The 23,496-nt window shown below is 50.9% G+C and overlaps 1 protein-coding gene across 8 annotated transcripts in view; it reads right to left on the bottom strand.

The window, feature by feature from the left end:
• Positions 1 to 23,496, bottom strand: part of DNAH9 (dynein axonemal heavy chain 9) — a 192,266-nt gene that overhangs the window by 113,802 nt on the left and 54,968 nt on the right. For all 8 annotated transcript variants that reach the window (XM_064675620.1, XM_064675619.1, XM_064675616.1 and 5 more), the window contains 9 exons: positions 21,448 to 21,621; positions 19,859 to 20,066; positions 14,931 to 15,096; positions 13,180 to 13,282; positions 11,984 to 12,223; positions 7,586 to 7,747; positions 7,133 to 7,329; positions 3,791 to 3,953; positions 1,100 to 1,223 (listed from right to left, as the gene is read on the bottom strand). In XM_064675620.1, the coding sequence (XP_064531690.1) occupies positions 1,100 to 1,223; positions 3,791 to 3,953; positions 7,133 to 7,329; positions 7,586 to 7,747; positions 11,984 to 12,223; positions 13,180 to 13,282; positions 14,931 to 15,096; positions 19,859 to 20,066; positions 21,448 to 21,621 (1,537 nt within the window). The remainder of the gene's footprint in view (positions 1 to 1,099; positions 1,224 to 3,790; positions 3,954 to 7,132; positions 7,330 to 7,585; positions 7,748 to 11,983; positions 12,224 to 13,179; positions 13,283 to 14,930; positions 15,097 to 19,858; positions 20,067 to 21,447; positions 21,622 to 23,496) is intronic.

The raw sequence follows: 23,496 nt of genomic DNA, 5'->3' as shown, positions 1-23,496 counted from the left end.
AATCCAAACAACGTGCTGAGCTACCGCTGGTGCCATGGTGCTGTTTTGGTGTGGAATTGTGCTAAAACCAGCCTGGTTCACTAACTGCAAACACCCCCCCTGCTTTTTGAAGCAGCATTTGACAGAAAAGCTGCTGGCTGGCCTGGGAATATGTGACTGGCAGTCAATAACTTTAGAACTATAAAAGCCCAGTCCAACTTTCATATGGCAGATTCTTCCACAGGCTTTCTTGGAGTGTGTGGAGCTTCTCCTGTGAAGCAGCGACGCCTCTTCATGGTCACTCCCCAGGGGCTGAGTGAAAGCGAGAGATCTGCCCAGGATCTTTGTGTGGTGAGTTACATCAATCTCTACTTAATGACTGTTTCCTTTTGCCAGCTTTGATGCAACTGCTTTGATACAGTGCACTTGCCTATCTTATACTGTATCATGAGTAGTTTTTAGCTTTTATACTGTGTAGTAAATAATTCTGAGTAAGATCTTTCATCTGTTCATTTGTCTGTTCATTTCTCATAATAAATAATTCCCTTTACATAAATATATCTGATTTGACATCATTAAAACCTGTGGGACAAAGGGATTCAATCATAACTCTGTAATTCCTTAAACTGTGGACAAAATCTGAGGCTGATATTGGATCCAGCCACCCAGGCTCCTCTCTGATGAGTTTAGAAAGCTAGGGGGTCCTTTCTACACCTTGTAGCTCAATGAAGGGGCTTTTCTAATAAATTTTGTCTAAGCCTTTCGCTCCCCCCAACACTCCAGTAAATTCTTCTAGCCAGGAACAACCTTAATTTATCAGGTGGATGCATGGGATCCACAGGTGAAACTCCTCAGCTGCAATATCCCAACAGACACATCATATAACAACCATGTGCAGTATTCTATGATGTATGGAAAAATGGGTACAAGATATGAGGGAAAGTAAAGAAATCTCCCAGATGATGGAGCTGCTCCCCAGGGAGGCCCCAGCACGGCTTTTACTCAAGGGCTTAAGCCATGTAACTTCCAGCTTATTCCATTCTTGCCCTTCTGTAGATTCTAGAACTCCAGGTGCTCCACTGAAGGGGGGAGAGGAGAAATCAAAGCAGGAGGGATGTACCTGATGCCAAGAAGTCATTGACCAGCACCAGGAACTGCTCGTCCGCCACCTGCACGTCCGTCAGCAGGAACACAGTGCCCGTGTTCTTCACACCAGCCTTCAGGTACAGGTTTGCCAGGTCTGCCTGGAGGTTGGAAAGCAAGAGGGGTTGTCCCTACACTCTGCAAAGCATAGGCAGGGTATCAGAGCTACCAGTGGGATAACTCAGAACCTTCCCATGCACTGAGAACAAAGCAATTGCAATTAATTAGTGTGAAACTGCACTTGGGCCACTCTGCACCTTCCTGTCCAAGCCTTCCAGGTCCCTGTGCAGCCCATCATTGTCAGGCATTAACAGGTAAGGCTTGACATCATGCCCAGGTCTGTTTAACACAGAACTTAGAAGAAGGTCCTGGCCAGCACTGCCAGACCAGGGCAGTGCCTGTGGCTGAAACACTGACAGGTCAACGAGATGTGGCTGAAGGCACCAGTGCAACCCCTGGCTGTGGAGATTGTGATTGTTCATGTTTTCCTGCCTGCTCCCATGGAATAGCAGTTTTATTTCAAAGGGAACAGCATCCACCATCTTTGTGAAATCCAAATTTTTCATGAGTTGAATCATCACAGAATAGCTTGGGTTGGAAGAAGATGTTCATCCAGTTGAACCTCCTTCCTACCTCTCCAAGCAGGGTACCAGATGTGAGGGATCCTGAAGGACTGTGCACTGGACAAGGGTTCAGAAACTCTCTTAGAAATTCAGCAAACACACGTTTTTTCCAAAGAAAACCCAATTTGCTACTTTGATCACTTGAAATTTGGATTAGACGGATGATAACAGTGGGAAGGGCCAATGGCAGATGGGGGACTGTCATCATCTTGCTCTTCTATTGCTGGGAAAAAAAAATGACACTATATTTCACCTTAGGAAGAAATTCCTGACTGTGAGGGTGGGGAGGCCCTGGCACAGGTTGCCCAGAGAAGCTGTGGCTGCCCCATCCCTGCAAGTGTCCAAGGCCAGGCTGGATGGGGCTTGGAGCAACCTGGGCTAGTGGAAGGTGTCCCTGCCCAGGGCAGAAGGGGGGACTGGGTGGTCTTTAAGATCTCTTCCAACCCAAACCAGTCTGGGATTCATAAATTTTTTGAAGATGAATACAGAGTGAAGGGAACATCAAACTATCTCCCACCTCCAGAGGCAGAGAAGCAAAGAGATGCTTTGAAAACAATTTGATTAAAGCTGGTATTGAGCTCTATTCCCAGCTGGGGGCTCAGGCTGCCACAGGAAATGGGAGGTAGGAGCTGGAAAATCCCAGGAGTTGGGCTGAAAACATAGGAGAGCTGAAAATATCCAGTGGATGGTGGGACAGGCTTGTGTGACATGATGGAAACAACCTGGACACAAACACAGGTCATCAGGCTGTGCCACTGATGGGGAAGGAACCCGGAGTCATTGGCCCTTGCATCTCCCAGCAGAAGGAAGTGAAGTTACTGTGGTGGTGGTTTTCACAACATTTGTAATGCAAATCATTTTGCCAGCAGCTATAAAACCTTAAAAACCTTCCAATGACATCCCAAAATGTTAATTTATAACTCCTAAGCTCACTGGCCTGTGCATAAATATAAGCAGGTCTTTAGTGAACCATCCACAATCCACTCAGTCCCTTCTACACAGAAAATACCAGAGGAGGAAATGGATCTGATTTGGGATTGGGATTTTCTGCTTGCTCCTTTTCCACCTCCAAATCACTCCACAATGGGCACCTCACAGATGAGCTAATTACCACACCCTGATTTAACTAGAAATATCTAGGGTTCATTAGCCCAGCTCAGAGCTGACACTCAAGGCTGGTCTGGAATGTTCTCAGGCCTGGCCAGCTCGGAGCACTGGCAGAAGACACCAGGGGGCTGCACCCTGTGCAGAACACTTCAGCAAGGCATTAGGAGCAGCATTGCTCCTCCCCACAGGACTCTGGAGTGTTCCAGTACCTCAGGATCACAGAACCATTCAGGTTGGAAAAGCCCTCTAAGTTCATCATATCCAGCTGTTCCTCCCACACTCAAGGCCACCACTGACCCACGTCCCCAAGTGCCACATTCACACGACTTTTAAATCCCTCCAGAGATGGGGACTCCACCACTGCCCTGGGCAGCTGTGCCAGGGCTGGAGAGCCCTTTCCATGAAGAAGTTTTCCCCAACACCCAACCTGACCCTCCCCACAGCAGCTTGAGGCCGTTTCCTCTCCTTCTGTCCCTTGTTCCCTTCAAGCAAAGCCTGACTTCCTCCTGCCTCCCCCCTCCTGTCAGGGGGTTGCAGAGCCAGAAGGTCCCCCCTGAGCCTCCTTTGCTCCAGGCTGAGCCTCCCCAGCTCCCTCAGCTGCTCCTGCTGCTCCAGCCCCTTCCCAGCTCCGTTCCCTTCCCTGCACACGCTCCAGCCCCTCAATGTCTCTCTTGTCTGAGGGCCCAGAGCTGCCCCAGCACTGGAGGTGCCCCAGCAGTGCCAGCACAGGGACAGTCCCTGCCCTGGGGCTGTGACACACCATGGCTGGCACAGCCCAGGGGCCATTGGCCTCTTGCCCCCTGGGCTCACCTGGGCTCATGTCCAGCCCCGTGTCATCTCCACAGTGCTGTTTTTCAACATTCAACAAGACGAAGTTTTCAGGGCAAGTTCTGCTCTTTATTTCCTTCCCCTCCAGCTCAGCCTTAAAAGCCACCTACCTTCAGGTCAGGGATGCCATACCCCTTCCTCAGGGTGATCTGGAAGACCTCCAGGGAGCTCAGGAATGCTGCCAGCCGGGTCAGGCTCTGCTTCCCACTGCCTCCCACACCCACCAGGAGCGCGTTCCCTCGGGGGGCCTCCAGGATGCGGTTGATGCGGCAGCTGAATTGAGGGACACAAAATCTCTCATTAATAGAAGTATTTTTCTATTTCTCTGCCCCGTGCTTTTCAATACATATTTTATTCACTAAGAAATTGTATTCTGAGTGGGATGAAAAATGTCAATCTCAGAGCCATGTCAGCAATCGATGCCCAGCTCTGTTGAGACCCGCAGAGGACATTGCTGATGAAAAAACCCCAGTGTGGTGGCAATTCAGACTGTGCCCAGTTTTTTTCCACCTGCCAAGTCCTGCTGGACAGAACTGTGTCAAAGTGAAGGTCTGGATATCTTTGCAGGGAGGGCAAGGGGAGAAAGGACAATCCATTGACATGCAACACCTGAGAACAGAAGTCAAAGCTCTGATACAGCTCCCCAGGAAAGGCCTCTCTTCTCCAGGCATTTGTGGTTTGGGTTTGGTGAGGAGTCCTGCTGTGCATTACAGAATATTCACATGTGCCTGGAATGGCACAAAACCTTGCTGGACAACACAGTCCTTGTTCTTTAGTTAGGCAAACCACCACTACTTCAGAGTGACATTTTCTTATTCTTAAAATGAACTTGCTGTTATTTTCTGGGTCTGGTCACTTGTCCTGTCTGAGTGTCACACAATGAACTCTGTCTGCCTCCCTTTGGTGCTCTTTAAACAAATTCTGACACTGCCACGTTTCAATACACCCCAGGTGAGGAGGGTCCAGAGGAATTTAGTTGTGGAACCCTCACTGTTCTGTGTCGGAAACTCAAGGACTGTTCCCCTCTTTTATTTCTGCCTTTATTCAGCACTGTCTTTATTCAGCTCTCTTCACTATTTCCCTATACTAATATAATTATTTTTCAAATAAGACTGTGAGAAACACTGCATTGCTTTATTACAGCTCAAGTATTTTATGATCTATGCACAGACTCCAAATGATTTTTTATAATTTTATAATTATAATTTAATAATATCTGTGAAATTATTCCCCTAAAAGCAATCCAACCTGTGAGGAGAGCTTTAGCATTCCTGCTCTCAATTCCCCAGGCCAGCTCTGCCCAAGGATGCCACCGTGGTCCCTGGAATGACTCACAGGTATCTCCCACGTCCCTACACAGATAAAGTCCTCAAAATTCCTTTTTTCTTCTTTTTTTTCTCTCAACTGAAAACCTTCAGCAAATTCAAGCTGACATTCTGAAGCAGTTTGAGATGGAAGAAGTGTATTTCAGCCAAATGCAACTTCCAAATGCAATTAACGGAATTCCCTGCCTCCAGTGAAATCCTGCTGGATACTCAACCCTTGCCTTCATGATTATCCCCAGAATTAACTGGAGGGATAGTGCAGTGTTTTGTGACAAATTCTAATTTATGTAAAATGCAAGAGGAGCACAGGGTTAATATTCCTGTGAGCTGTCTGCAAGCAATGCAAGCAGAAATGCTTGGGGACATCAGGGTGCATATGACCCATTAATGCAGAAGAGTGAATGAATGCCCAGAGTGCCAGGGAAAAGGTGCCCCAGGCCATTGGAAAAAGGGACAAGTTGGGAGCTTTGGGAACAGACATGGGTAAGCAGTTTGTTAACAGGAGTAGCACATATATAAATATATATATATATATATTTAATTTGCATGACAGCAGCCACATTAGGCTGCCAGGTCCAATGAGAACTGAACCCCCCCTCCCGGGTGTGCAGCAGGACACTGCCTTCCCTCCAGCTTAGAGTCCCAAATCTGCACCTCTTGGGCCAATGTTTTCATACAAAATCAGTTACAACTCTGATTGTCAGGGTAGGTCCATGTTCTGAAGTGATGCAAGGCCAGCTCTGCATTTCAGCACCCAGAAATGACTCTGTCTCTGCTGGGATTCCCACAGGCTGTGTTTGAAAGCTGGGGGTGCACCTCACTATACCCCAGTTATGGAAACACCTTCCTAATGATCAACAGGAGGCTTGTTATTTTCACACAGTCCCACATGTCCAATTTCCAACAGGAATCCATCTGCACCTCCAGGCACCTAAATGCAAGTGGGTTTACCAAAAGATCAAAGCATTTTAAATGCCTCCACCCTTTCGAACTAGTAGCCTGAATGCACATAATCTTACTTTATATTCATAGGAAAATCCCACTAAGAACCTGTGTAAACATGGCTCTAAACCAGTTGCAAAGCACTTGGGGAAATCCCAGTACAACCAGTTCTGTGCTGGGTGTCAAGGGAAGACAATAAAGCCCTTGAAGGTTGTCATGTGTGATAAATGTTTGTGCCATATCAGAGCATCAAGGGCCAAAGATTCCATCACACCACACGGGCAGGTGAAGCTTCATCACACCTCCAGCTCCATCAGCTGTAATCATCACAGAATCATGGAATTGATTAGGTTGGAAAACACCTTTAAGATCATCAAGACCAACTGTCCACCCAGCACCACCACATGTTCACCACTAAACCATGTCCTCAAGGGTCATAGTCACATGTTTTTTGAACGCTTACAGAGATGGTGACTCTACCACTCCATGGGCAGCCTGTGAGAGGGCTTGACAATCCTTTCAGTGAAGAAATATTCCTTGATATCCCATCTTAACCTCTCCTGGCACAACTTGAGGCCATTTCCTCTCCTTCTGTCCCTTGTTCCCTGGGAGCAGAGCCCAACCCTCCCCTGGCTCCCCCCTCCTGTCAGGGGGTTGCAGAGCCAGAAGGTCCCCCCTGAGCCTCCTTTGCTCCAGGCTGAGCCCCCCCAGCTCCCTCAGCTGCTCCTGCTGCTCCAGCCCCTTCCCAGCTCCGTTCCCTTCCCTGGTCACGCTCCAGCCCCTCAATGTCTCTCTTGTCTGAGGGGCCCAGAGCTGCCCCAGCACTGGAGGTGCCCCAGCAGTGCCAGCACAGGGACAGTCCCTGCCCTGGGGCTGTGACACACCATGGCTGGCACAGCCCAGGGGCCATTGGCCTCTTGCCCCCTGGGCTCACCTGGGCTCATGTCCAGCCCCTGTCACCAGCACCCCCAGGGCCTTTCCCACCAGCAGCTTTCCAGCTGCTCTGCCCCAAACCTGGAGCATTCCATGGGGTTGTTGTGAGGACCTGGCTCTTGGGCTTGTTGAACCCCATATCACTGGCCTTGGCCCATCGATCCATCTCCCTCCATCCTCCGGGAAACTCCACAAAACAATCTGCACACACAAATGCTATGGCAAGACCATAAAGCCAGAAATTCCCCTTACACATGGCACATGGCATCCTCAAACAGCACCAGGTTCATGGCAGCGTTGACTTCATTGTAGTTATCCAAGGCTTCCATGAGGATCTGGTTCAGCTCCTCCCAGGTTGGGATTGGCCTGTACCCAGGTTCCCCAGTGCCTTTAGCAAAATGGCAAAAAATATTCATGTGCTTGGTCTGCTCTAAAGTTTCTTCCATGTCCTGTAAAAGAGAGAAAAAAATGTGTATATGAAGTATAGAAACCCCAGTGCAGCTCTGTGCCTCCTGCCAAGGGAAGTATGGCATTCCAGCCTTTCCATGTCCATACAGTTGCACCTGCAACTATAGTCTGCAAAGGGGAAAGAGGGACAAGAGAGAAAGGGGGGAAAGGAAAATCCCTAATAGTGACTTCCTTTCAAATAAACCTATCCTGTGGTTCTATGACATGTTATCATCAGAGTTACACCTCAACACTTACATCATAGAATTTCTTCACCATCTCCCTCTGGATTTTATCAAAGGTACCATAATCATTTGCTTCAACCATCTTATCCCGGTACACCCGGTTGGACTCGTGCAGGTAGAGCTTCACCAGGTCCTGGGGTTCCTTCAGACATCCAGGGGTAGAGAACAGGAGGCCCTGTAGAGAGCAAAGACAGTCAGGAAACCCAAGCTTGACCCAAGGGACCTCACCCATCGAGCTGGAGTGTGGCTGAGTCACCCTCACAGCAACCTGCAACTGAGCTCCCGAGTGAACAGCCTCTGGAGAACGTGCCCTTTGGTACCCAAAATCTCCCAAAGCCAATTATCATGGAATCCCAGAATGGTTTGTGTTGGAAGGGACATCCTGTCCCACCCCCTGCCCTGGGCAGGGACACCTTCCACCAGCCCAGGTTGCTCCAAGCCCCATCCAGCCTGGTCTTGGACACTTCCAGGGATGGGGCAGCCACAGCTTCTCTGGGCAACCTGTGCCAGGGCCTCCCCACCCTCACAGGGAAGAATTTCTTCTCAGTATCCCATCTAACCCTGCTGTCTTTCAGTTTAAGGCCATTCCTCCTTGTTCTATCACTACACGCCCTTGTGCAAAGTCCCTCTCCATTCAGGCACTGGAAGGCTGCACCCTGTCTCCCTGGAGCCTTCTCTTCTCCAGGCTCAACAATCCTAATTCTCTCAGCCTTTCCTCACAGCAGAGCTGTTCCAGCCCTCTGATCATCTCTGTGGCCTCCTCCAGACTGGCTGCAACAGCTTTAGGTCCTTCCCATGCTGGGGACCCCAGAGCTGGACACAGTGCAACAGGTGGGGTCTTACAAAAGCAGAGGAGAGGGGTAGAATCACCTTCCTCACCTGCTGCCCACACTGTGGGGGTGCCTATTCCCCACATTCTTTTGAATATTTATACTCATCACACCCATTTTGACCCTCCTCCCAACCTCCTCCTGGCTGGGCTGGGGGTCCTGCTCTCAGCACAGGGACCATCCAAGGTCAGGCCCAGCCCAGACATGCAGCTTTTTCATCCTGACCCCACACCATGGGTGCTTTGTCAAGAAGGAAAAATAGTTTGGAAATGATAGTGGTGGTGGTTTTTTTAAATCAATTAATTTTAATTAGGTGCATGCTGCCTGCAGGAAATATCAGTTGCTGTCTGCTTAGCACAGTATGTTTACTATGAACTCTATTAAAATGCATAGAAGAATTATATTTCAAAGAGGTGTTGCCTATACTAAGCCTATTAACAGCACACAGGGTTTTCAATGGCATGAATTAAACAGACAGCTTTTATTCCTAACATCTAATTATTTTTACATTAAATATAAAATGCATTGAAAGCAATGTAAAGCAGGCCCTCTCAGCTCACTGGTCCATGGCTCAGATTGTTTGGGTTTCACATCTGTCATTACAGTTGCCAAAGTATTCTATTTATTTCAGAAAAAAAAAATAGTGAGAAGAGCTGACAAATAAAAGGGAGGAAGGAGAAAACCATTGAGCCTTAAACTGGTTAAAATAAAAATTAAAAATCACTCAGTCCCTCTACAGTCCCTCTAAAGGGACTGAGTCTGAAGACCCCCCATGCCACAAAAGCTGTTGTGTTTTTGATGCAAGCACGTGTAAGGCTTCAGGGGCAAGAAAATCCACACCTCCTAAATCTGAAATCACTTACTCACTGAACATCTCCCCTTTTCTCACTCTGCAAACCCACCCTCCTCACTTCTCAACAGTGACCAGGCTCTTCCACCAACACAACCGGCTGCATCCCCTCGGAGCAATGGGGTCCTCCCTGGGTGGTGAGCTTCCAGGAGAAGCCATAACATCTGTGTCTGGGATGCACAAGGGACACATGGTCATGGGCCACTGCATCTGGGACGGATGTGCCAACATTAAAAAGAAAACAAAGAAAAAGAGACGGTGGAGAATCCCTTGTCCTGTGCCACATCAGTCCAGTTCTCCTGCTGCCTGGAGAGTCCTCAGGTTGCATTTCAGCCAAATCTCTCAGCTCTCAGCTTCTCCTCCTCGCCAGGAAGGCCAGAAACTGGTTACAAAGCCCTCTCTGCTGTGCTGAGGCTTCTTGAGACAATAATATCAAGTATCACAGAATCCCAGAATATGCTGAGTTGGAAGGGACTCACAAGGATCATCCAGTCCAACTCCTGGCCCCGCACAAGACCATCCCCAAGAGTCACCCCCAGTGCCCCAGAGGATCAGCCAAACCCCCCTGGAGCTCTTGGGGCTGTGCCCACTGCCCTGGGGAGCCTGGGCAGTGCCCAACCAGCCTCTGGGGGAAGAACCTTTGGCTGAGATCCAACCTGAGCCTGCCCTGACACAGCTCCAGCCATTCCCTGGTCCCCCCAGAGCAGAGCTCAGTCCCTGCCCTTTCTCTGCCCCTGCCCAGGAAGGTTGAACTGCCCTGAGGTCTCCCCTCAGTCTCCTCTTCTCCAGCTGAACACACCAAGTGCCCTCAGTGTCCTCACACACCTTCAAATCAAGGCCCTTCCCCATCCTCGTTGCCTCCTTTGGACACTCTCTAATGGCTCCATCTCTTCCTTCCATTGTGTCCCCCCAAACTGCCCCAATGTTGAGGTGAGGCCACCCCAGGGCAGAGCAGAGCAGGACAATCCCCTCCCTGATGCCCAGGACAGGGTTGCCCCCCTGGCTGGCAGGGCACTGCTGACTCAGGGACAACTGGCACCACCAGGATCTGTCCCTGGTGATGACAAAGGACTCTGCAGCAGGGCCACTGTGGCTGTTGGGGTGTGGGGGGGTCACACCAGGCTCTGGGAACCACCAGCCTTCACCTGGGACTCACCAGCTCTGGATTCCCTGCAGGGTAATGCTGAGTGATGGTTCCTCAGAGGCTGAACAGACACGCCAGGAGATGAGGACTATTTGGCACAGAACAGGGAATATGCTCATCATCCCAGCAGGACCCACTTGCCCTGTCACTGTCACCCATCCCTGTGCCACCAGAGACAGGCTGTGGTGGCTCTGGTAGGGCAGGACCTGACCTCAGCCTGGTTTTTTCCCATAATCTCCATGAAAAGCAGTAGAATGAGGAGCAATTCCTGTCACTGCTCCTACTCTCTGGCCCAGCCCCAGGATCTGGCAGGACATTTTCTAACACCCCATAACCTTGGCTTCTTTCAAGCAGACAACAGTTCAGATTAAAGCTTCCCATTGAAATGCTTCTGTTCCCTCTCTGTGCCTTTCAAAGCCCAGATTAACTGGAAGCCAGGATTTAACATGACCCACATCTCACATCAGGGCTGCTGTTCAGCTGAGCACAAGTGACAGGTCTGATTCCTTTCTGACAGAGTGGAGTTATTAACTTGTTCAAGGTCCTGTTCTCGGATTTCCCATGTCCTGTCATTCTTTCAGCTCTTGTCTGATGGACCAGACACAAGGCATTGAACTTCCAGCACCTGCTTTGTAAAACAGATGTTAACAAGGATAGCGACAAATTACCACCTGGGGGTTTTTAGAACAGGTTATGGTGTTTCAAATCCCTTGATTTGGCTGCTGAGAAATTTCTGTAATTTCGTTAATCAGCCTGAAATTCTGAAAGGCTTTTTGAGCAGTAACATCTACTGCTTCAATGCATGAGATAGCTGGGGAAAACACAAAACCAGGATCTCTCTAGTGATGGAAGAAAACATTTCTAAAGCTGGACAACTTCCCTTTGGTACAGTGGCTGGTAATTCAGTTTCAGTGATTAAGTCAAAGCTGGTTTGGAGTGATTTATCAGCTCTTTAAATGCCATCCTGCACATACAATGCTGAGCACTTGAGAGGACATGACAGTACAGACCACCAAGCTGTCCCGGCTCTGGCAGAGCAGCTGAAGCAGACACTGCTCTCCTCTCTTCAGGGCCAGCAGCCCACAAAGTAGGCACTGGCTGCTCCACACAGTAAATGATGTCCCTGTGTGGTGGAGAGGTGCCATTGATCCCACACTCACATGAGTGGAGCTGAGACTAACAAAGACAAGCCCAGCTCCATCACACTCACCAACAGCCACTGCATGAAGGGCTGAGATTGGGAGCCCAAAGCTCCCTCCAGATGGTTCCTTCTCCAGCCAGAGAACACTTCAACCCCCCCTAAAACCCACACCTCCTTCTGGAACTGTGCATCCCTGTCCATTGACCAGAGGAGGCTGGAAAGCAAATAAGCTTTTAACTGATGTTCCTCAAAGTCATGGGTGGTGGCTCTGGAACCCACTCAAAACCAAGCAGGAATTAGGGAATGGCCCAAGGTCATCCCTTTTACTCAGAAATTGCTGGTTGGGACACTGTGCTTTGTTCACCAAGGGCCAGAGGGACACAGGTCCACAGCCTCCCGTGGCATTGGAACAAGCTCCAAGTGCCACAGACAGGGACTGCACTTACTTGGAAGATGTTGGAGAAGTCTCTCAGATTGAAAACGTAGTGGAACTTGACAGCTGTTGGCAGGAAGGTGGCAGCCACCCTCCTGTGCAGCCCCAGGGCGAGGGCAATCAGCTGCTGGGCTGATTTTTGCACAGCCTCTGAGAAATTCCCAGTGGTCAGATGCTGCACTAAAATGGTGCTGTAGATCCTGGTCAAGGCATCCTGGTCAGGGTTGGACAGAGCAAAGACACAGAAGTGACGCTGAGGAGGAGAAAGGGAGACATGGAAAGGTCAGAGAGATGGGCAGTGAGCTCCCAGCTCAAATGCCTTGTGAGGACTTGATGTGCTTGGACACAGTGCTGGATAAACTACTCCAGGCTCCACTTCCCAGACAAGGTTGGCCTAGATGATCTTTCGAGGTCCCTTCCAACCTGGGATGCTCTATGATCCCACCAGAACTATCTCCCCCTTCCAATTTCCCAGCAGAGGACAGTTGACAAGTGACACCTTTTGCTCACTGAACAAGGGATTTCCAATGGCATTTCACAATGGCTACACTGCAAGCTCAGTCCAGTGAAGAGCTGAAAGGTCTGAAGGTCCCACTGACCCCTGATGAAGCCCAGTCTTGTCTCTGGTAGGAGCAGCCCCTGGAAGGTGCCACCTCTCAGAAGACCCTTTATTGATTTGGAACTTACAAAGAGCAAGGAGATTATAGAATCATTAAAGTTGGAAAAGACCTCCAAGATCATTAAGTTCAACCTTTGACCAACTCCCAAGTCCCCACTGAACCATACGGTGAAGGGCCACATCTACTCATCTTTGGACACTTGCAGGGATGGTGACCCCATTCCCCTGGGTAGCCAGTTCCAGTGCCTGACCACCAAAAAGCTTTAATGAATTATGGCCCAGAGGTACATATCACCTTAATGAAGGTAGAATGTGCCTGTCTGAATCAGAAGGCTTCCTGAGAGTGGGTGGGGCTGGCCAGGAACCTGGGACTTCTTCCTCCCACTGAGCAGCAGAATGAGAGGAAACACAAAGAAGAGAAAAAGGCAGCAAGTTTGCTGCCTCTCCATCAGGAGTTAGTCACTCAACAAATCCAGCATGTTTCTACTGATCAAATCACATCAGGATCTGCCAGAGGTTCTCCCTGAGCCTCATCTTGAACACTCCACCCAAAGCCAACCCCAGGGCAGTGCCATCGTGTGGGGCTTTACCTGGAGCCTGGGGTTGATGGTGAAGCTCCCTGCAGTGGGGTTCATGCAGGACACGTACTGCACATTGGTGATCTCCTTCAGGGACAGCCTGGTCCGGTCATACCTTTGGGCAAAGCAAAAGCCATGGATGGTGACCATTGCTGCCACCCCCTGGAGCTTGCTTGTGGGCTCCCAGTGTCCCCGTGGCTTCAGGGGACCTATTCAGGGGAGTCACATCCTGTCCCTCACCAGGGTGGGGCCCAGAGCTGCTGCATTTCTGCACACAGAGTCACAGAATCGTGGAATATGCTGAGTTGAGGGATCCACAAGGATCATCAAGTCCAACTCCTGGCCCTGCACAGGCCCATCCCCAAGAGTCACCCCCTGTGCCCCAGAGGATCAGCCAAACCCTCCTGGAGCTCTGGCAGCCTTGGGGCTGTGCCCACTGCCCTGGGGAGCCTGGGCAGTGCCCAACCAGCCTCTGGGGGAAGAACCTTTGCCTGAGATCCAACCTGAGCCTGCCCTGACACAGCTCCAGCCATTCCCTGGCTGCTGTCCCTGGTCCCCCCAGAGCAGAGCTCAGTCCCTGCCCTTCCTCTGCCCCTGCCCAGGAAGGTGGAACTGCAGTGAGGTCTTCCCTCAGTTCTGCTCTTGGAGGATATCCTGTAGCTGGTATTTCCATCAGCTGGTAACAACCACTGAGCAAAGCCCTCAGGTCAGACCCATCACTGGTGTGGAAATGGTGGGAAATCCCAGGAGTGCCTCCGGTTTGGGCCAGCCTGGGATGGGGTAGGAGGGCTGCCCAGCGCTGCCCATGGGGAAGGATGGGGGGCTGCTGGAAGAGCTGGGGTACAGCCCCCAGAGCAGAGCTCAGAGTCACTGCTGGGCCAGGTCAGCCCAAGAGCACAGGGAGCTGTGCCCCTCTCCTTGCTCACCACCCTGGGTGAGCTGCACCCTGATGGGCTGTGAGTGGGACCACCGAGGGGGCAACACCTGAGGGGCACTGCCAAGAGGGGTTAGAGAGCTCAGGAGAGCCTGGGAAGGACAAGGGGGCACAGGGTGTCCCCCACTTGTCAGTGCTCCCATACACCCCCTAAGCTCTCTTTCTGCCCAACCTTCCCAACACCCACAACCCCAAATTTCTGCCTCCACCCCACTGTCCCTGTACTTGGGAAGCTTTTGGCCAAGGTCAGGCACACACACAGCTGAGGAGACTTGGAATTGCTCCAAGTCCTTGCCCTGTATTCTCTGTGGGAGAGCTAGGAGTATCCCTGTCCCACACAGCACTGCTGGCTGAGGTGTCAAACGCACCAATCTCCTTCCAAAGCACTGTCAGTGGTTTTCCTTCAAATTACCCGTGCCTGGAAAATGCCTGTTTGCTGCTGCCTAACTGAAAACAGCCTCAGGTGCTCACAGCAGGGGTGGGTCATTCCAGCTGAGGCCAATCCATGTCCTTCCCCCACTCTTAGCACGGCAGGGCTCAGGCTGAGCCTTGCAGGCTTTGCACTGGGATCAGTCACCAGACTGAGCAGGAGTGGAGTGAAGCTCCCTCAGCCAGGCAGGGAGTGTGTTTGCTGGGGACAGGGGACACCCTGAGGGTGCACAATGGCCTGTTCACCCAGAGCCTCCCAGCAAGCTCCAGCCCAGCCCAGCCCAGCCAGATGCCGTGGTCAACATGGGATGGGAAGAGGGATCCACACTGTGACTTCCTCTCAAACTCCATCCCCAACAGCAGAGCTGGATGAAAAGGTCTTGGCCCCCAAGCCTCCTACCAGTGTCCATAGTCCAGGTGCTGCCTGAGCAGGGTGTGGGGCTGCACTGTCCCATACGTGTCCACCTGGGGCATGTTGAGGTCGTCGATGAAGTACACGAGCCTCTTGGTGCCCGGGGGGCCGTAGGTCCTGCCAGCCTTCTTGTCCAGAGGCTTCTCCAGCACACCTGTTGGGCAGAGGGAAATAGAAATGATCCCTCAGCCCAGTGTGAGCAGCTCCAGCAGGAGCCCAGCTCTGTGAGGGCAGGCAGGGTCCGGGTGGGCAGAGGGGGAAGCCTGTGGCCCCCTCGGATCCATCTAGGCTGTTCGGTGCTCTCTGGGGAGGAAGAGCTGGTCTTGGCACAGTGGCTGTCCCCAGGCTGTGCTTATGGAGCACCTAGGAGCCCTTCAAGGGGCTGGCAGGATGGTGGCTGTCCCCAGGCTGTGGCTGGCAGGGACCCTCAGGCAGATTTTTGGTCTGACTCAACCCAAATCACAAAGTTTTCAGTTCCTTCTTGCAAACAAAACACAGCAAACGCTCTGCTACAAGCCTGGTTTACTTCAGAGCAAACAAAGCTTTTCATGCAAGATAAAGCCTTTTGAATCCCTTCTGCCCATTTTTTTAAACTCAATCCTGCTTTGTGAGTTTATTCTGATCCACAACACTGAGGCAGTGTGTCCCCTCCACTGCCCTGCCCCAGATGTACCACAGACACCCCCTGAGCCCAGGCAGAAGTGATTGGGCACTAGGATAGAACCAAGGAGGTGCTGGGGCACCAAGCCCAGGAGCAAAGCTGATTTTGTGAATGAAAATGCACTTCTTATGCTTGTTAGACAAAGGAAATGGGTGTTTTCAGGGCTAAAATCCTGAACAACTTTAGAACAATCAAAATAATATTATTTATTTGAATGTACCAGATATAATCACAGAATCACAGGATGGTTTGGGTTGGAAAGGACTTTAAAGATCATCTAGTTCCAACCCCCTGCCAAGGGCAGGGACACATTGCACTATCCAAGGTTGCTCCAAGCCTTGTCCAACCTGGCCTGGGACACTTCCAGGGATGGGACATTACATGCTCTTCTCCCAAGTCCCTCTTCAGCTCTCCTGGAGTCCCTTTAGGCACTGGAAGGTGCTAGAAGGTCTCCCTGGAGCCTTCTCTCCTCCAGGCTGAACAACCCCAAATACCAATCAGTTCTCTGATCCCCTCCCCAGCATTACCCAAACCTCCAGAAAATGCAACAAGACCCAATTGCAAAATGAGCTGTCACATTCCCACCCAGTTTTCAGTCAGGTCACCCATGAGCAAAGGACAGCATGGAGAGAAAACTTCTCATTTCGAAGCTCTGAAAGATTTTCCTTTGTTTAGCAGAAGGCTGAGGTTATATGTTGCTCTAGACTATAATATATGGGGAATATTTATGATGCTGGGCTGATATTTAATGCAAATCACCCCACACTGCTGCACATAATGTTTTACAGCTTATTGATTCCTTTCACTGCAGCCCAAACAACCTTTCCTGCCTCAGTAAGTGGCAAAGCACATAGCAGCAACTCTCCTCTGCCCAGATCCTGGGATGATTTTCCTGCCAAGGAGCTTTCTTGGACATCAGGGAGCTCTCGGGCTCCCTGCTCTCCTGGGGATGGAGACAGAACTTGTTGCATTGGCTCAGTTTGGGGTTAAGCAGCATGACAAGGAACACTTTGTAATTAGGGATGACTAGGAATTTCAATAAAAATCTCCTTGTGCAAATGTTCACTTCAGCCATTGCTTACCAGAGACATTTAAAAAAAAAATTATATTCTGGTTTTTTGATGACAAATCTTTTAACCCCCCCACTTTTTCCCTGCAGACAGTCTGGTTTGCCCACTGCTCAGAATTCAGCTGTTTTCTTGCTACAAAAAGGCATGAATTGTGCTCAGAAAAATGATGGATTTTTCCTCAGCAGAGTCTCTCTCCCCCTTCAATAAAACCACAATATTTGAAATTTCTGGTAGCAAGTCAAATTAAGTGTTTCAAATAAGCATTTAATTTAAATTTAATTAAGCCTTAATTAACATATAAAATCAGCCCTTTTCGAGGTTAAACAAGGATGCAGGAGATTCATCATAGTGAAATGCAATTACTGGGGATGAAGTGACATGTTTGTGGAAGTTGCATTTTAATTCAGAGCCATATCCCACAATAATTCTGGAGGGTCCCTGTTGCTGCCTCTGAGCTCCTGACACACCCCCAGCAGCCCCTGAATGGAACACTCAGTGCACACCAGACCTGGCCAGTGTCGTTCCTCTTGCCTGCTGGCTGATGGTCAAGGGGATAAAAAATACTCATCCCCAAAAAAACAATATTTATTGTCATTTTCTTAAGGCAGATCTGGAGTGGGAAGGTGTGGAATGATATCAGGGTAGGGCTAATGGAGCAGTGAGGAGGAGCAGAGGTCCAAAAGGGCACAAAGCAGCAGATCAGGGGCCACAGAACGTGGTATTTGGTCACAATACACCAAAGAAAATCCCTAAACTGGTCCCAGGTTTGGGCACAGAGAGATTCTGGCTCCTTTTAACCTTTATGCATGTGAAATTCTGTAAGCCATAGGCCTGCAGTTATGGTTTGAATGACAACTCTGTGCTCCCCCTGAAGGATGCAGCTCTGCACCTTAAAAATCTCTGTCCCAGCAGGCACTTTGTCTAAGAATTCCTGGCTTTCAAGCTCTTTTTAAAGTAAATAAAAATAAAAAATCCCAAACTGCTTTGTATGCACATTTTACAAATCTAAAGAGGCACCTGCTCAAGCGACAAAAAAGCAGCCAACTGACAAACTCCAACAAAAGGGAAAAATTAACTCTAAAAAATGAGCAGTAGGGAAGGAGGCCAAGCTGTGTAAATCACACTTCCCAGAGCAGATCTCCCAGCCCCATCTTCATCCCCGTGATGAAGATGTGCTGTGCTCTGCAGAGGAAGGAAGTCACGGGTTCAGCCCAGAGCTCAGAGCAAACAGGGACACCCAGCCAGCTCTGCCCCTATCAGCCCCCTCCCCTGCACACACCCACCTGGCCAGAGGGGCACCCACAGCACAGGTGACCCCCAGGCAGCTCAGCCCACCCACCAACCCAAGGGCATTTCCCAGACACCCCACGCTGGGAGGAAAGGACAGGCTGGAACCCAGAGGCTGGTTGGGCACTGCCCAGGCTCCCCAGGGCAGTGGGCACAGCCCCAAGGCTGCCAGAGCTCCAGAAGGGTTTGGCTGATCCTCTCAGGCAGGGCCAGGAGCTGGACTGGATGATTCTTGTAGGTCCCTTCCAACTCAGCATATTCTGGGATTCTGTGATAACCATCACACTCCCAGGGCTGCAAGACTGGCCAAAAGGGGAGGCTTTACCCAGTTTTTGTCTTGAAGGACAAGTAAGCCAAATAATTTGCCTTCTCACTGTGTGCAGAGGCACAGACACTGCCCTGTGGGGTGATGAGCTCAGGCAGGAGGCTCCAGCAAGCCCAGAAATCCTCCCAACCTGCCCCAGGAAGCAGCTGTGGCCCCACAACACTCAGTTGGTCAGAGCATGGTGCCAATAACACCAAGGTCATGTTTGATCCCTGTATGGGCCATTCACTTAAGAGCTGGACTTGATCCTTGTGGGTCCCTTCCAACTCAGAATGTTCTGTGGTTCTGTCACATGGTCCCAGCCCACAGAGCATGGGCTGGGCCTGTGTTGTCACCTCTCTACAAAACCTTTCCCAGGATGTTTGCAGTGTTGGGAGCCTGGCAGAGCAGGGACGAAGCCCAGGACACTCCCTGCCTTCAGCTCTGACCCTGGCTGGGAGGTGTCCCCACCTGGCACCCTCAGCTGGGAACAACCAAACAGGGAAGGTTAATCCTTGGTCTGCCTGGTGCTTCACATGTCATCAGAGAATCACAGAATGGTTTGGGTTGGAAGGGACTCTAAAGCTCATCTCACTCCAACCCCTGCTATGGGCAGGGACTCCTTCCACTGTCCCAGGTTGCTCCAAGCCCTGTCCAACCTGGCTTTGGACACTTCCAGGAATGGGGCAGCCACAGCTTCTCTGGGGAAGTAGAAGGATTTCAGGACTTTTGAGTCAAACCAAGCTGAATAGAGGAAGCAGTGTGATATACAGTGACTCACAGCTGTTGTTCAACTCAAACCAGGTTGCTTCATTACTGGTTAGTAAATATATGTAAAATTATTTATTTCTCTTGGGACACCATTTCGAAATGAGCCACTTTTCCAGAACTACATCCTTTCTCTTCATCTCTGAAGAGACTGCACAGCAAAAGTGACCTTATCTTGGGATCAAACTTGATATTTCACTGATTTGTCAAAATCCCCATCAGAGATATCCTTATGGACATTCCCTGGGGCTCTGGATCCCCCCAGTCAGCAAGCCCTGTGCCCCTGGGGAGGGGGTGATGTGAGACCTGCTCTGTTAGGCTGCAGCAGGATGGGAGGACAGCCCCAGGATCCAGCCGTGGCTTACAGCCTGCACTTATCCATTAGCACCATCCTCTGCTTAATTGGGATGCAATTCCCATCATTGCATCCTGAGGACAGTTTGGATCCTTGCCAAGAAACTTATCCTATTCAGCATGGGCTTAAATTCCAGGACATTAAAGACACACTTCAAGTCAAGTACAAGCCATAAAAACTGTAGCAGAATGAAGCCTGTGTTTGGCACAGCCCTCAGGGTGAGGGGTTCAGGATTCAAATCCTCATGTTGGAAAACAACATCTTCCACAAAACCAGGGCTCTGCTGACCAGAGAGTTTCATTGTGGGATTTAAGGGTCTGCAGGTGCCAGTGCAGTGCCCACAAACCACACGGGCAGCCCACCTACAGGTCGACCCCTGAACTCTCCAGTGATCACACGCTCCAAACCCCGATGGCTGCCCCGGGAACTCGGGAACGTGCCAGGAGAGCTGTGACTCAGTCAGAGCCTTACCTTGCAGCATGGCAGAGGTGGTGTAGTAGTTAAACGGGACCTTCTTCACCACATATGTGTCTGTGTCCAGAGAGGAGAGTTTGTCCCCCACCAGCACAGACTTCCCTGTGCCCGCACTGCCCACCAGCATCACGGGGCGCCGGCGCTCCAGGAGCCTGTCCAGGAGGTACCGCACACGCACTGTCTCAGGGGTGGGCACCAGGCAAGCCTGAGGGGCAGAAAGAGCAGGTGATTGTCCCCATCACTGCCACCACCCCACAGCCATGTCACAGACTCACAGAGTCTCAGAATGTGCTGAGCTGGAAGGGACCCACAAGGATCATCAGTCCAACCCTCAGCCCTGCACAGGCCCATCCCCAAGAGTCACCCCCTGTGCCCCAGAGGATCAGCCAAACCCTCCTGGAGCTCTGGCAGCCTTGGGGCTGTGCCCACTGCCCTGGGGAGCCTGGGTAGTGCCCAACCAGCCTCTGGGGGAAGAACCTTTGCCTGAGATCCAACCTGAGCCTGCCCTGACACAGCTCCAGCCCTTCCCTGGCTGCTGTCCCTGGTCCCCCCAGAGCAGAGCTCAGTCCCTGCCCCTCCTCTGCCCCTGCCCAAGAAGGTGGAACTGCAGTGAGGTCTCCCCTCAGTCTCCTCTTCTCCAGCTGAACACAACAAGTGCCCTCAGTGTCCTTCAAATCAAGGCCCTTCCCCATCCTCCTTCCCTCCTTTGGACACTCTCTAATGGCTCAATCTCTTCCTTCCATTGTGTCCCCCCAAACTGCCCCTATGTTGAGGTGAGGCCGCCCCAGGGCAGAGCAGAGCAGGACAATCCCCTCCCTGATGCCCCAGGACAGGGTTGCCCCCCTGGCTGCCAGGGCACTGCTGACTCAGGGACAACTGGCACCTCCAGGACCCCCAGGGCCCTTTCCTGGCACTGCTCTCCAGCATCTCATTCCCAGTCTGTACAAACATGACCTGAGGAAAAGTAAAACTGGGAGAGCCAGGAATGAGTGTGGTAATCCCAGTTTCCAGGCTGCACCAGGAAGGGAAGGACGCGCTGCTGCCAGCCATTAAAATCAATCTTTGCAGGTGGAACCCTGATGGCTGGTGCTGCGAGCAGCAGCTGGATCTGTCCACGAACACACACTTTGCTAAAGCAGTGACAGTTTTTATAAGTCATCTGCTCACTGTGGCACTTCTGGAAGGACAGGGAAGCACAGCTGGCAACCATAGTTCATCACCTGAGGAACCCTTTTTTTGGCCAAAACATAAACCCATCTCTATTTCCAGCCAGGCAGAATGATGAGATGTTGTCTCAGGGGCTTTGTCCCTACTCTGTCTCACATCCCTTCTCTCTGCAGGCCAGTTTCCCCCATTCTGCACCCGGGGCACACCAGTTCCTGGGTCCTTGGGGTGGCCTGTCCCTGCCCTTCCTGTACATAACTCAGATTTGGGAGACAGTCAAAGCACAGTACAGAGGATGGGTAATTTAGCTGTATCCATCCTTAGTGTGCAGTGCCTGACTTTTCACCAGACTTCATTGAAACACCCCCGTGCAGTCACTAAAACACGTTCTCCCAGCCAAACAACCACCTGGGGTCACCTACCTGTAATGGCACCTCTGGATCAAATTCAAACTGGGGAATAAGTTTAGACCAAGGCTCAAACTTCTTTGTTTCTGGATCAATGTAAAAGTCAAAGACTGTGCCCTGAGAGGGAAACTTGATTGTCTTGAATTCTGCCACCCACCACTTGCTGAACTCCACTCTGTAGTCCACAAGCTGCAAGACAAAGACAGGAGAAAATATGCTAATCTGGAGAAATTCATTAGTGATGGAGAATGTTATCTATCCCTGTCCAACAGAGTGGGATTAGTCCCTAAAATATATTCCACAAGATAATGATCTTATCCTTTTTCCTATTATTAAGCCTAATTTTTCAATTTCTTCATTTCTTCTCATCACTCCTATTTATTCCCCTAAATAATTCATCCTCTGTGTTGATCACTCCTAGTCTGTCTGAGATGAAATAGATGGATCAATTTGAAAAAGAGAAATACGTGCCTATGCCTAAACAGACACTTGATTGATTCTCGGTGCCTACTTCTTCCAACAGACAAGGACACCACATCCATCTCCATCCGTGCCCATGGACAGTCAGAGCATGCATACCAAAGCCCTTCCTCATAAATCACACCACTCTGCAAACACTTGGTTGTTGTTTTCTGGCCTCTTTTCAAGCAGGAGCAGCAGCACTGCAGACACCAGTGTAACAAAGCCCTGGAGAGGGACAGTGCTCCTGTGGCTGTTTCCGTGCCTGAGAAGCACCTGCTTTCCTGCTTTTTGCCATCCTATCTTCTGCACAGAGATTTTGGAGCATCTGAATTCTTGCCAAGAGCTAGGGTGACAGTTTTGGCTTTAGATGTTGAGTCAGGACTGGCAAATTATGCTTAGTCCCCTCTCCTGCCCCAAGTTTCCTCTGTGACACTGGGCCAGTCACTCCACCTTCCCACACAGACCATAGGGACTACAACCTTCAGCCCTGGGGAGAAGTGGAGGAGGGAGGGGAAAAGTGCTGCTAAAAAAATGTCTGTGAATGACCAGATGCATAACTGAGCCAGTTTTAGCAGCACAGGTTGCTCCTGGGGCATCTGTGGGTCTCTCCTCCCCACAGCCACCCCGTGGGCCAGCACACATGGATTGCTCAGCCGCTATCAGCAATCCTGGGTTTGAACTGAGTACCCTCTGCAAAGTCCCCCGAGCCACTATCCCTCAAAAGACAGAGGACTTGCAAAACACATCATTAGTATCCAGGATTTTGCAGTCTTGTGCTACCCAGAGGGACAATATGACTGTAATCTCCATTCTCCCGTTGTCACAACCCCCTGGCCTGGCAGTGGAGCAGCAGAGAGGGACGGGTAGCACTGCTAAAAGCTTTCTCTCAGTGCTGCCCTTACCCTGCCTGCAGAGCAGTGGGATGGGCTGCCTGCCTCCCTGAGCCCTTAAGTGGAGCAGTTCCAGCCCCAGCTCTACTGCCAGAACAGTGTCAAGCTCAAACTGCTTCCTTAACAAAAACCCCATATGGATTTCTGTTCATTTCAGAGCCTGGAAATGGCAAATCTATCATCTGTTTTTATCCAGGGCCTCTCTCCCCACCCCCAAACAGAGCAACAGGAAGCCTTCCAGCCTGTTTGTCCTGACATTTCAGCAGCAAAAGGTCAGCACGAAGGGTCCCCTCGGTGGGGAGCAATAAACAGCTTTTATATTGGCTCATTTTTCAGGAGGCTGCCCCTCTCTGGGCCGTGGTGCTGCGCTCTCCTTGCTGACATTTACAGAGCGGCACAGCGGCAGCGCCCAGCCCAGCCTCCCAGCCCAGCACCCTCCTGAGGGATGCTGTGCCTGCACACTGTGCCACCCACCCAGCTGTGCCATGGCCTTGCTCCTTGTGGGAGCCAGCACAGCCAGGGACTGACTGCCATGGCGTGGGAACGCTGTGTTCATGTGCCACCCGCCCCTGCTCCAGGGAACTCACCCCAGGAGCTGGAAGCCCCTCTGAGGAGACAGGAGCTTGTACTGCTGGTCAGGGACCAGGCGTGCTCTCCAGGTTTGGTCTGTTGGCTTTTCAACTCATCCTGCACTGACAACACTAAGGCTGAG

Source organism: Pseudopipra pipra, chromosome 19 (assembly GCF_036250125.1).
Source record: "Pseudopipra pipra isolate bDixPip1 chromosome 19, bDixPip1.hap1, whole genome shotgun sequence".
NCBI classification, from domain to species: Eukaryota; Metazoa; Chordata; class Aves; order Passeriformes; family Pipridae; genus Pseudopipra; species Pseudopipra pipra.
Note: the sequence above shows the minus strand (reverse complement) of the source record. Positions and strands in the feature narration are given on the sequence as shown.